At 43.3% G+C, this 12,706-nt stretch overlaps 1 protein-coding gene across 3 annotated transcripts in view; it reads left to right on the forward strand.

Moving 5' to 3' along the window:
• Nucleotides 1-12,706, forward strand: part of tmem201 (transmembrane protein 201) — a 187,327-nt gene that overhangs the window by 143,159 nt on the left and 31,462 nt on the right. For all 3 annotated transcript variants that reach the window (XM_041206450.1, XM_041206449.1, XM_041206451.1), the window contains exon 8: nt 9,845-9,916. In XM_041206450.1, the coding sequence (XP_041062384.1) occupies nt 9,845-9,916 (72 nt within the window). The remainder of the gene's footprint in view (nt 1-9,844; nt 9,917-12,706) is intronic.

A 12,706-nucleotide genomic window follows, 5' to 3' on the forward strand; every position in this document is an offset into this window, starting at 1 on the left:
ATTGATGTGTGTGTGTATTGATGTGTGTGTGTATGTGTGTGTATTGATGTGTGTGTATGTGTGTGTATTGATGTGTGTGTGTATGTGTGTGTATTGATGTGTGTGTGTGTGTGTATTGATGTGTGTGTGTGTATTGATGTGTGTGTGTGTATTGATGTGTGTGTGTGTATTGATGTGTGTGTGTGTATTGATGTGTGTGTGTGTATTGATGTGTGTGTGTGTGTGTGTGTGTGTGTATTGATGTGTGTGTGTATTGATGTGTGTATTGATGTGTGTGTGTATTGGTGTGTGTGTGTATTGGTGTGTCTGTGTATTGGTGTGTGTGTGTGTATTGGTGTGTGTGTGTGTCTGTGTATTGGTGTGTCTGTGTATTGGTGTGTCTGTGTATTGGTGTGTCTGTGTATTGGTGTGTGTGTGTGTGTGTATTGGTGTGTCTATTGGTGTGTCTATTGATGTGTGTATTGATGTGCGTGTGTGTGTGTGTGTGTGTGTGTGTGTGTGTGTGTGTGTGTGTGTGTGTGTGTGTGTGTTGTGTGTGTGTGTGTGTGTGTATTGATGTGTGTGTGTGTGTGTGTATTGATGTGTGTGTGTGTGTGTATTGATGTGTGTGTGTGTCTGTATTGATGTGTGTCTATTCCAGTCACTAAATTTTTACTGAGACAACTTGAACTAAAACAAGACCATTCATCTCTTTTTAGGCCATTTTTTTTCAAGCTCATCAGGTTGCACCTACACTGCCAATGGCCTAACACCACTGGGTGTCACATTAAGCCACACAAACCAGAAAGTGTCTCATTTGGATTCTGATCTAACCTGGGGCAGAGATTGTCCTCGATAATCCTGGGCATCAGGCACAGACTGTTACCCAACAGTCTCTGACCAGAAAAGGCACACGTCTGAACTTTGGGTGAGGGATGTGATGAACAAACAGCCTGCTTGACACACGCTGTCTATACTCGAACAGTGGGAATCATCACTGGGGTGAGGTCACCACCCCGAGAAACCACAGCAGCAGCAATGAGTTGGTGGGTGGGGAGGTGGTGGGTGGTGGTTTGGGAGCAGGGTTGAAGCTGGAAGAAAGGTTTGAATGAGGAACAAAGGATTAAATAGGTGAAGTAGTTTGCCTGGAACTCTAGCTCCATTGGCAACAGCCTGCCGGTGGCACCACATATCATTTAATTGTCAGATATTTGCTGTAATAGCAAACACTGATTATGCATTTGCCCCTAGTTTGTGTAATATTGTTCCACCTAATGTTATTTGACTTTATACCTGAAGCCTCTGTTAACCTTTTTTAATGAGTATTTGCTGGATCTGTAGTTCAGTGATTGCTGTGAATTATGGAGTATTTTAGTCTGGTGTTGTAATTACCGTTCGAGAATTACAGAATTACGCTCTATTTGAATGCTCATGCAGTGCCTCCCAAATGTCAACAAAGGGGTAAAATAGTTTGGGGTTGTGGTGGGGGTGCTGCTTTTTCTTGTCTGGGTTTTAGGGTGGGTATTTTTAAGAAGGGTTTCAGCATTTTCAGTAAGTTTGTTGATAAAGGGCCTTCTCGCGGTGTGTTGGCCATTTTCAGAGTTCAAAAGTCAGTCACTCACAAAACACTTCCTGTTTCAATTTTATCCTTGTGAATCAACCGGAGGCAGCTGGAACGAGGGGAGGATAGAGCAGTGCTCGTGCGGCTTGGAGACTCCCCATTCATTTTTGGCAGCTGGTTAGCAAAGTTTGTGGCATCATTGATAACAAACAATATCATGGAATCATTCCGAAGAAGAGTCGGATTGGACTCGAAACGTTAACTTGGGGTTTCTCCCTCCACAGATGCTGCCGGACCGGCTGAGTTTTTCCAGCGTTTTCTGTTTTTATTGTGGTAACATCTGTTGGGTCAGAAGATTGTGGAGGCCTCCCTCTTTGTGCGGAGCCTCCATGTCGTGCTGACTCGGTCATTTAAAATTGGATTTGGCAATTTATCAGTCGGGGGAGACAATTCCAAACTCAAGCCTTGCTGCATTCCGTCCCTTTATTCCCCAAGATGAAAGAGTGGGTTTATGTATAGGGAACACGGGCAGTTCTATAACACATTATCGCATCATTGTCTCCAACTCACAATACAACAACAACATCTTAATCTTATATTGCACCTTTATTATAGTAAAATATCCCAAGGCACTTCGTGGGAACATAGCCAAACAAGATTTGGGCCCAAACCGCAGAAAGAAATGTTAGGACAGGTCAACAAAAGCTTGGTCAAAGAGTTAGGTTTTGAGGGGCTTCTTAAAGGAGAGAGGCTTAGGAAGGGGAGCTTAGAGCCTAGGCAGGGCCAACAAAGGTGGAGCAGGTTAAAATCGGGGATGGAGAAGGGCAATGAGGGCTGTGGGGCTGCAGGTTAGAGAGGAGGATGATGGGTCATCCTTAAAGGAAGAATGAGAAATCCCAAAGCGAGAACAGGAACGATGGATGAATGGGACTTGTACCAGTTAGGATATGGGCAGCAGAGTTTTGGATGAGCTGAAGTTAATGGAGGAAGGGAGCATTGGAATAGGAGTAGTAGGATGTTTGCTTTTCTCTAGCACCACGATATATTTTCTACATTAGAAATGCTGTATAAATGCAGGTTCTTTTATTCACAAGCTGTCAAAGCTATGGCAGCCTTGATGGATGATCTTAGAAAAGTCTAACAAGGTTACTTTGGGATTGTCACTGTCTGGGAGTGGCATGAGCACATAATTTCTCTATTAACCCACCCCACAAATGGAAGATGGTCTGAGGGCAGGGTAGTTAAGGAGTTAAATACGAGGACCATGTCTCCAACAAACCATGCACCTGTCTGCCACCTTTTTTTACATTGGTAGATATTGGGAGGTCAGTGTATCCTACCTTGAGGAGGTAGGACACCTCATTCATAAAGCTAAATAAGGTTCCTACTGTCCAATTAGGAGGCAGATTTAAACTTCACAATTGTCACACAAATTTCCCAAGGGCCAGGAAACCCACAGGTGCAATTGAACGCCTCCTGGCTTCAACCCCCACCGCTCCACGACCATAATTTAACTCCGACTCACCACCCACCTACCTCCTGCTCTTCCCATCCTGTTCCCCACCACCTGCCCCCCCCCCCCCCCCCCCCCGGCCCCAGGTAACCAACTGTCCGTTATTTTATGGGATCGTCCACTGACCCGTTTGCCCAGTAATTTGGACCTTTAAATTTCACGCATTCGCCATAATCGTCCTCCCGCTATTTGTGCTCCCACGACTCTGGCAACCTCCCAGCCCATAGCAGGCTGCCCCTTAATTTCCTCCGCAAGAGTTGGTCGCCCTGCCCCTCCCGATCACAGACGCTGTCTTTTCCTCCACCCAGTCAGGGCCTTAGCCCTCCCAGTGACCTCTGCCGCCGATGACCCTGCCCACCGGCTTGTCAATTTGGCCAGCTGCCGGGGCGTTAAATTCATTGAGATCCCGGCATTTAAGTTTGGCGGGACCTCCTCATCCCCATTCTCACAGAGTTCTTGCTCGTTTTCCACCTCTCTGAGGCTTTTCCGCCCCCCCTCCCACCGTGTAGTAAAAGACTGGCCATGTTGTGAAAGAAGGTTTTTTTTTTAAATTAAAAAAAAATTCGGTGTCCAACTACTCTGAAAAAGTATTGTAGCGATGAACTTCTGTTTAAAACGCAGAACAGTTTTTTTTTTGTCTAAAGTTCACGTTTCCCGTTGTTTTTTAGTCTTCAGGAACAAACCTCAGGGGGATGCACAAAAACAGTTGGTGAAAATACCCTGTGGTTCTCAACTGAAAGTTGCACCTTAAATTTGCATCAGCCCATTCAAGGGGACAGAGCAGGGAAGAGGCCAGTTTTGCTTGATAAATGCTTGTATGCGGGTGACAGTTGAAGACAAGCAATTGACCCTCGAAAGATTTATGATTTGGGAGTTGACAGCCTTGCTTGAGTTCAAGTTTGTCTGGCAGGCTACAGTAGGTTGTTGCCCCTATTTTCTGAAGGCCTGTCAGTTGCCGACGGTGATAAATGGGGTAGAGAGTTGGAGAACAAAAGCTGTTGACATGGTTCTGATCAATATAGCACACAAAGCCAGGTGAAATGTTGCATAGGTTTCTCGGGGGGGGGGGGGGGGTGGTCAGCAGAAATTGCTGATTATCTGATCTGGAAGGATCATCTTCCCTCATTGCTTCTCACTTGAAAGGAAAACAATGGCCCCGTTAAAAGGAATGGTCAATTAATTTGTTCTTTTTGTGTCCTTTTCACCAGGCAGCTGGATTTGAATGGTGGTATTTAAGCTGTGGGTCTCCAGGAATCAGAGGCCAGCCTTGCTAATTCTTTTGATGAGAAGTGTTTGATTGTAGTTTGAATCTCATCTTATGTTTTTATGCTTTTCTTGGCTTTGTCTTCAAGAATCTCAGTTCACTCAGGTTATTTCAGTCTGATGCGAGTCATCTCCTGTACAGTCCCCTCCCCATGCTGAAAATGGTTTTCCCTCTGCTAAGCCAAGTGGGCAGTAACAAAAATCACAGCTATTTGGATGCATTTTCCCTTCCTCTGCTTCCCTCCCCTACCCAAATTCAAATTTTGTTAGTCAAACTTTTAAAAAGTATATATATATATACTATTTACAGCTGAATAGATTCTCTGCTTATGCTTTCTTCTACTTTGCTTTATCTCAACTCAATTTCAATTTCTTAATTGTATCCTGAGCCATCGCTCAGTTAGCAACACTCCGGGTTCAAGACTTGAGCACAAAACTTAGGGCTGGCACTCCAGGCGCAGTACCGAGAGAATGCTGATATGTCAGAGGTGCCGTCTTTCAGGTGAGACATGAAACCGAGGTCCCATCTGCCACCTTAGGTGCATGTAAAGGATCCCATCAGACAACTTTTGAGAAAAAGTGGGGAACTTAACCCCGGTATCCTGACCAATATTTATCCCTCAATAAACCTCTCAGAAAGCAGATTATCTGGTCATTATGATATTGCTGTTTGTGGGCTCTTGCTGTGCACAAGTTGGCTGCCACCTTTCCTACGTTACAACAGTGCTGCCACTTCAAAGGTCCTTCAATGGCTGTAAAGTGTTTTGGGATGTTCTGTGGTTCTGTGGTCGTTATATAAATGCAAGTTTTGATTTTATGTCAGAGATAAAAACAAAAAAACTGCGGACGCTGGAAATCCAAAACAAAAACAGAATTACCTGGAAAAACTCAGCAGGTCTGGCAGCATCGGCGGATAAGAAAAGAGTTGACATTTCGAGTCCTCATGTTCTGTCGAAGGGTCATGAGGACTCTTTTCTTCTCCGCCAATGCTGCCAGACCTGCTGAGTTTTTCCAGGTAATTCTGTTTTTGTTTTTGATTTTATGTCGTTCGACATCTATGCAGCTCCAACAGTAATAGTTATCAAACCTACCACTGGCAAAAGTGTTCTCTCATCAGGATTTCAGTAATGGTCATGTGGCTCTCACAGACATTTTCAGTGGTCTTGAATCAGTTAGAAAAGGTTGTATAGGATGTCAGTGGGGAAACAGTTATTGCAATGAGTGAACGTGCATATTGGGTACAGATCCCTGGTGAAGTTGGTTACCTTCAGATGGAAAGAGTTTAGTTAATCAGATTTTTACTTCTTTCTTATGGCTGATGCATATGTAGAGCAATAACTCCAGTTTGACATTCAGGTGGTTAAGCCAGTTCATTTTGTCATGAGTAGTGGAATGCTTTGCTATTATGCCTCCCCTGTATTTGTGAATCGGGCATTTGGTCTTAAATGTTCTGCACCTGTTCTGGGTGACCACAGTCGCACACTGAAGATTTTTAATTTCCCATTGACCTTCGAGAATTCGCATCTGCATGGCTTGTGGGAAGTTCGAAGCCGGAGAACCGTCATGCCAGGTCTTTTTGTGTGGTGTTAGTGTGAGCTCCGTTTTGGCTTTCAAGGCTTCATCAGGGTTGAGGACGCATTGTTGAAAGTTAAGCTTGCGGGTCCAAAAGGGCCTTCCGACTTGAGGCGGTGTCGAGCCCTGATGGAGGGGTGGGGGGGGCCATTGTTTTCCTGGGTTTACTGAATGTCCTGAAGGGTTGTGGCATGGTGGTGAATAGATGGGGGTTGGGGGGGGAGTGATGTGCAACCAGCATGGGGCAAGCAGGGTGCTGGAGCCAACCGAGGGTTCCAGTGATACACCACATTGCAGTATGCTGTTGTACATCAACAAGTAGAGTGTAGCCACTTGGAGTTTATGGAAGTCTCCCTGAATTGCTTGTTTCTTGGTTTTAAAACAAAAACAGCCATTTTTGTGGTTATGCAAACCTTTTGTCAAATCACCTTTTTCCCCCTCCCAGCCAGAAGTAGAACGAACAGTTCAACTCGGGCATGTGACACTCAGCTGTTCCAACATATATTTTAAGCAGTTTTCAAATTCAGGACTACTTGTGTTAAATATCAGAAAACCTTTCTTGAGTTCCCCCCACCCCACCCCACCCCCTCAACCATTAGCTTCTCAAACTGTTCCATCATTCACATTTTTCTCAAGTAATGTATTCTCTGCCTTTAACTACTTCCTATGTGTGGGGGGCAACAGGGTTCACTGACTATGTGAGGAAAGAGATAAATCTGCTTTAAGAGTTTTGGAAAAAAGACACAGGCTAAAGGTCCGAGTACTACATTCAACACAGACTCAGCTCACACCTGCACATGAAGAAATGAACAGAGCATCGCACCAGTTTGACACATTCAGTGCTCTTATTAGTCCTAACATTCAACTCTAGATGCTTTAGAGATTGACTCTTTGACCTCTAACCTGCAGGTGTTGGGGATCATTGTTCCCCCCTGTTTGGTGACAGCATGAAGGTTCCTGCGGATTACCAGCCGCATTCATTTTCCTGCCAGCTGTTCCCAGCACCTGAAAGGCAGCATCAGCAAAGTCGTGGCGCAAGGAATGTCAAAAATGCTTTGCTTTAATTCCAGGGGAAACGTGTTGTTACTCAGAACAATGTGAAAGGTTCTGTTGTATCAAATGTTTGATGTAGACGTTTTTGGAAATACTCTCCAGTTTATCCTACAGTTACCTGACCGTACTATGCAACACAGCAAGGAAAGAAAACTTCCTTTTGTCACCTCGCTTGGTCTATACATCTCTTTTGAAGTGATCTGTCAGATGCCAAGTGGATCAAAGGGCTGTGGAACAGTCAGCCACCAAAGCTCCACCTCACCCTTAATATCGACAACTTCCAGCAATGGAAGGGTTCCTGCTTTTGTTTAATTGGAGCAAATCTATAGTTTATTGATCGTTCAGACGTCATTTGCAACTTAGGATAAGAATTGAGTTATCCAATGCTTTGAAAAGAGGCGATGCTCAAAAGTGGGAATTTAATGCATTAAAGGTGTTTTGAGTTAAGCGACTGAAGTAAACTGCATCAATAAATATTATTTTACTAACTACGGCATCAGTTACACTTTCTGGATTGAAAATGAACCTGTGAATGTGGGTAATGTGCAGCACAGCTGCCAGTATCTTATTGCTCTTTTGTGATCTGTTTTAATCAAACTTCAAACGGTTTTGTTTCGGTCATGATTCTCCTTGGCTCTGAATAATGTGCGCTGGCAGCATCCACAGCCAAAGTTATGCTGCTCCTTAATTCTCTGCTGTAGCTCTGCATCTTTGCTATTGCAGATACCAAAATGAATTGTTTCCACTTTTCAATATTATGAACAGAATCCTCTGTCTTAAGAAGGGGTGATGGGGTTGGGGGTGGGGTACAAACAGTGCGCTGAGCATATTTTGTTAAAAAAAAGTAGTTATATAGACAGTGCCGGAATAACTTCTGGTTTTAATTCCTTCTACATGTTTGCTAGATGCAGACAACCTTGTGGAGAGAATAAAAACTTTTGCTGTTTGCTTTGCGTTAACTATCAAGTTGTTTCCGATAGTCATAGTCTTGTCTTAGTCACGTTCCTGAGCACTATATAATGCATCCTTTCTAGTTAAACATACACTTTCTTTGGCTTTAATAATAGATGAATGGCATACAAAAGCAAGGCAGTTATTCTAAACCTTTATAAAAACACTGCATAGGCCTCAGTGAGAGTACTGTGCTCAGTTCTGGGCACCACACTTTAGGAAGGAAGCCAAAGCCTTATCAAGAGGGTGTGGAAGAAATTTACTAGAATAATACCTGGGATGATGAATTTCAGTTATGCAGAGAGATTGGAGAAGCTGAAATAAAAACAGAAAATGCTGGGAAAACTCAGCAGGTCTGGTAGCACCTGTGGAGAGAGAAACGGAGTTAACGTTTCGAGTCCGTATGACTCCTCTTCAGAGCTAAAGAGAAGTAGAAATGTGATGGATTTTATACTGATTAAGAGGGGGTAGAGCAGGTGGAACAAGATAGAAGGTCAGGAATAGGTGACAGCTAAGGAGAGATTGACAAAGACCTCGACACAAGACAAACGGAGTGTTAATGGTGGTGGTAAAGAGTAAAGAAGGTGTTGAGAGTGGCATAAGGGTGAGATAGCAGAATGTGTTAATAGCAGAACAAAGGTCCGTGCTCTGTGAAAGCACAACATAGAAACAATGATGGCCCTGTGCGGGGAGGGGGTGTTTGGGGAAAAGGATGAAAAAATTAAATGTTAAGTCCGGAAGGCTGGAAAGTACCTAATCGGAAGATGAGGTGCTGTTCCTCCAGTTTACGTTGGGCTTCACTGGAACATTGCAGCAGGCCAAGGACAGAAATGTGGGCATGAGAACAGGACGGTGTGTTGAAATGACAAGCAACAGGAAGGTCTGGGTGAAGGTGTCCTGCAAAGTGGTCATCCAATCTGCAATTAGCCTCCCCAATGTAGAGGAGATCACATTGGGAGCAGCAAATGCAGTGGACCAAATTGAAGGAGGTGCAAGTGAAGCACTACTTCACCTGAAAGGAGTGTTTGGAGAAGTTGGGGTTGTTTGCTGCATTGCTGAGAAGCTTAAGAGGAAATTTGATAGAGGCATTCAAAATCATGAACGGCTCTGATAGAGTAAGTAAGGAGAAACTGTTTCCATTGGCAGAGGGGCCAATAACTAGATGACACAGATTTAAGGTGATTGGCAAAAGAACCAGAGATAACCTGAGGAAGCATGTTTTTGTTTATACAGGGAGCTGTTGTGATTTGGCATGTTCTGCCTGAAAGGGCGTTAGAAACAGATTTAGTAGTGACATTCAAAAGAGAAACAGATAAATATTTGAAGAAAGGAAATAATTCTGTGGGGCAAGAGCAAGGGAATGAGACTAATCAGATAGCTCTATCAAAGAGCTGGCACATGCATAGTGGACCGAATGGCTGTCTCCTGTGCTGTATCATTCTCTGACTCTATGAACACAATCTAAAATATAATCTCCACAGTAAGAAAATTCCTTCTAATGTATTGTAATACAGGATATATTGAATCCTTAAGGGTAAGTTGCCTCAGTTTTATTTCTTATGAGCAGTACTTAGACATCGAGTATTACTGTAATGCTCAAGTTATTTGACATTTCATTACTTGTTGGATCGACTGCCATCTTCACCATTCTCATCCGTCATTCATGTACCGACATGCTAACTTGACAAAAGTAGAGGATTAGTGCTTATCTCTATCTGCCTGTCAGTGTGCTGTGTGCTTCTGTGAACTATATCAGATGAACTTGTCTATAATTGAGGCAGATTACTGTGGCAACTTGAACTTTGGAATGATTCATTTTATTATCTCTGAATTATTTCCAATTTTTCTGTACAACTGCAATATTTAAACATTTTATGCAGCCAAAATTGTTGAGTGTTTCAAGTGAAACCCAGTGGTTGGGAACTAAAGTTTATGTTCATCTTCTTTAACAGAGTCAGGCTATTTGTTCAGTGGGAGTCGTCCGCCATCCCAGACAACTGTGGGCAAGGATTCACCCCCTTCAGGTATGTCTATTTGTAGAACCAAAATATCTTTCAAATTGCTGTAAACTTACATGAGTGCAAAGGAAGTTACGCCAGGAGTGGGTGACATCTGGACTCCCAAGGGTTAAATTATCAGAGGTTACACAAACTTAATGTTCAGGCGTGATTTGATTCAAGTTTTTAAGGGGAAACCAGATAAATTGGGAGAAACTGTTTCTGCTAGCCGGGGAGTTTAGGAGTTGGGAACAATCTAAAAATTAGAACCAGACCTTTCAAGGATGAAATTCTGAAATACTCCTACACATAAAGGGTGGTAGAAGTTTGGAACTCTCTTCCACAAATGGCAATTGATGCTAGATCAATTATAACTCTGAGATTGATTGATAGAGTTTTATTAGCTAAAGGATACAGGACAAAGGCAGATACGTGGAATTGGCTCACTGATCAGTCATGATCTCATTGGCTGAATGACCTCCTGCTGTTTCTTTGGACAGAAGAGGAAAATTTAGTGTGCTTATAACAAGTGTAGATTGCAGGCTTACTACATCAGTAACTAATTACTTCATCTCCTCAGCACGTAATATATCAGAATCAGGGAGTCTGAGATATTGGCATTATAAATAGTCTTCAAACGCCCTGTATGGCAGCACTCAATCACTCTGGGAAGAGCATTGTCTTTGAGCCAGTGAAATGTGCTTACGTTACTAAGCATAAACTCCACTATTTTGGCTTCAGAATCGTACATCCAGTTTTTCTAACTAAAACAGTACTAATATAAACAGCTCACACCCCATAATATGATGCAGAAATCTTATGCTCCCTCTGATGGATCAGAATTCTGTGAAATAAAGCACTTGGCTTCAGCTTTCCTCCTTGATGGTGCACTCACTTTTGAGGTAGAGGTTTGGGGTACCGTGCTTAATATAAAGCATATTGTAAAAGGAGGCTGCAGAACAGAAATTATCCCACTGGAATTTTGGTCATATTTCCTGTCGCATGGACTGCTTTTCCTTTCATTCCTTGTGCTTTCTGAATATTGAAGAGGACTTTTTTTTAGTCTTTTTAAATAAAAGTCCTAGTTTGAGTAGTTTGAACATCTTCCTCCATAAACTCGGCTGAAGAACCAGAGACGACATGAAGAAGGACTTTTGTGCTCAGTACGTGATTAGGATCTGGAATGCACTGCCTGGGAGTGTGGTGGAGGCCGATTCAACTGAGGCCTTGAAAAGAGAATTAGATAATTATATAAAGAGAGAAAGTTTGCATTCTACAGGGAAAAGACCCAGGAATGGGATGAGGTTGCTCTTGCTGAGAGTTTGCAAAGACACAACGGAATGGCCTCCTTCGGTGCTACAACCATTCCGTGATTCTATGGCCTCTGCTAATTGATCTGTGAAAGAGAAGTTTTATGCTCCACGTGATGTTCGGGCCTCATTTACCTGTTAAGCAGACACTTAATGGAATAAAAGCAAAATACTGTGGATGCTGGAAATCTGAAATAAAAGCAGAGAATGTTGGAAAAGATCAGCAGGTCTGGCAGCATCTGTGAAGAGAGAAACAGAATTAACGTTTTGAGACTCTTCCAGAGCTTCAGACCATTCAGACACTCGATGCAAATATTTTTCTTAAGATAGTCAGGAGTTAGTTAGGGACCATGTAAGAAGGGATGGGGTAAATACCAAAGCTTGTTGCACTTCTCCCATATGCTTTGCTTGCATGAGAACTTCACATACAGGGCCAGAAAAGACCGTTGAAGTTGGGTCAAGTTGTTCCCAAAGTCTAGAAAACATCATGAGGTCTTGAACCCATCTCGGCCATTTCTCTCACTACCTTGACTTGGGTGATTTCAGAGGCAGCTTTTGCGCAGATGGGATCAGATAAGCTGCGAGGGTTCGAACGCTATAATAACAGGAAAGTAACAGTAAAAAAGGTTGAAACTGTGGGCACCACCAAATAGTATTTGGGTCATGGAAGTTGAAGAAACGAAAAGATAAGCAACATGACCAAGTAGCTCTATTGAGAAAATGTAAGAAATTGCTGGTTGCAGAAGACCATATGGTACTCGTACTTGATGCTGCAGATGAAGCAGAGAGGCATAAACCTTTAACTCTGCACTCAACCCTAGATAACATCAATCCCTCCCTCCATGTTTCAAACTAGAGGGACGATTTGTAAGATTGGATAAATCCTCCTCACCAAAACAAACTCTGTCACTGTGTCTAGGTCAAAGGTAAGATGTAAAGAGTGTTACAGTATAAAACTTAATGGAGAGTTTGAACCATTTTCCATATTTTGGGAGCCTCTGCTTGATGAAGGCAGATATAGGTGACGAAATTCATGATCGCCTTCAGCCGACTGAGGACCAGGATTTCAAGCCCACGTCTAAGATCACGGTTTACGGGGCAGCAATGAGCACCAGGCGCCTATATGCTTCAGAGACTTGAATGACCACAGCAGGCACCTCAAAGCATTGGAGAAGTACAGTGTAATCGCAAGGTCCTCCAAACCCAGTGGCAAGAAAGATGTCCAACAACGGGTTGTTTTTTATTCATTCACAGCTTGAGGCTTCTCTGGCTGGGCCAGCATTTATTGCCCATCCCTAGTTGCCCTTGAGAAGGTGGTGGTGAGCTGCCTTTTTGCAGTCCCTGTAGTGTAGGTGCACCCACAGTGCTGTTAAGGAGGGAATTCAAGGATTTTGACCCAGTTACAGTGAAGGAACGACGAGATATTTCCAGGTCAGGATGGTGAGTGGCTTAGAGGAGAACTTCTAGGCTGTGGTGTTCCCATCTATCTGCTGCCCTTGTCCTTCTA

Source organism: Carcharodon carcharias, chromosome 15, assembly GCF_017639515.1.
Source record: "Carcharodon carcharias isolate sCarCar2 chromosome 15, sCarCar2.pri, whole genome shotgun sequence".
NCBI lineage: Eukaryota > Metazoa > Chordata > Chondrichthyes > Lamniformes > Lamnidae > Carcharodon > Carcharodon carcharias.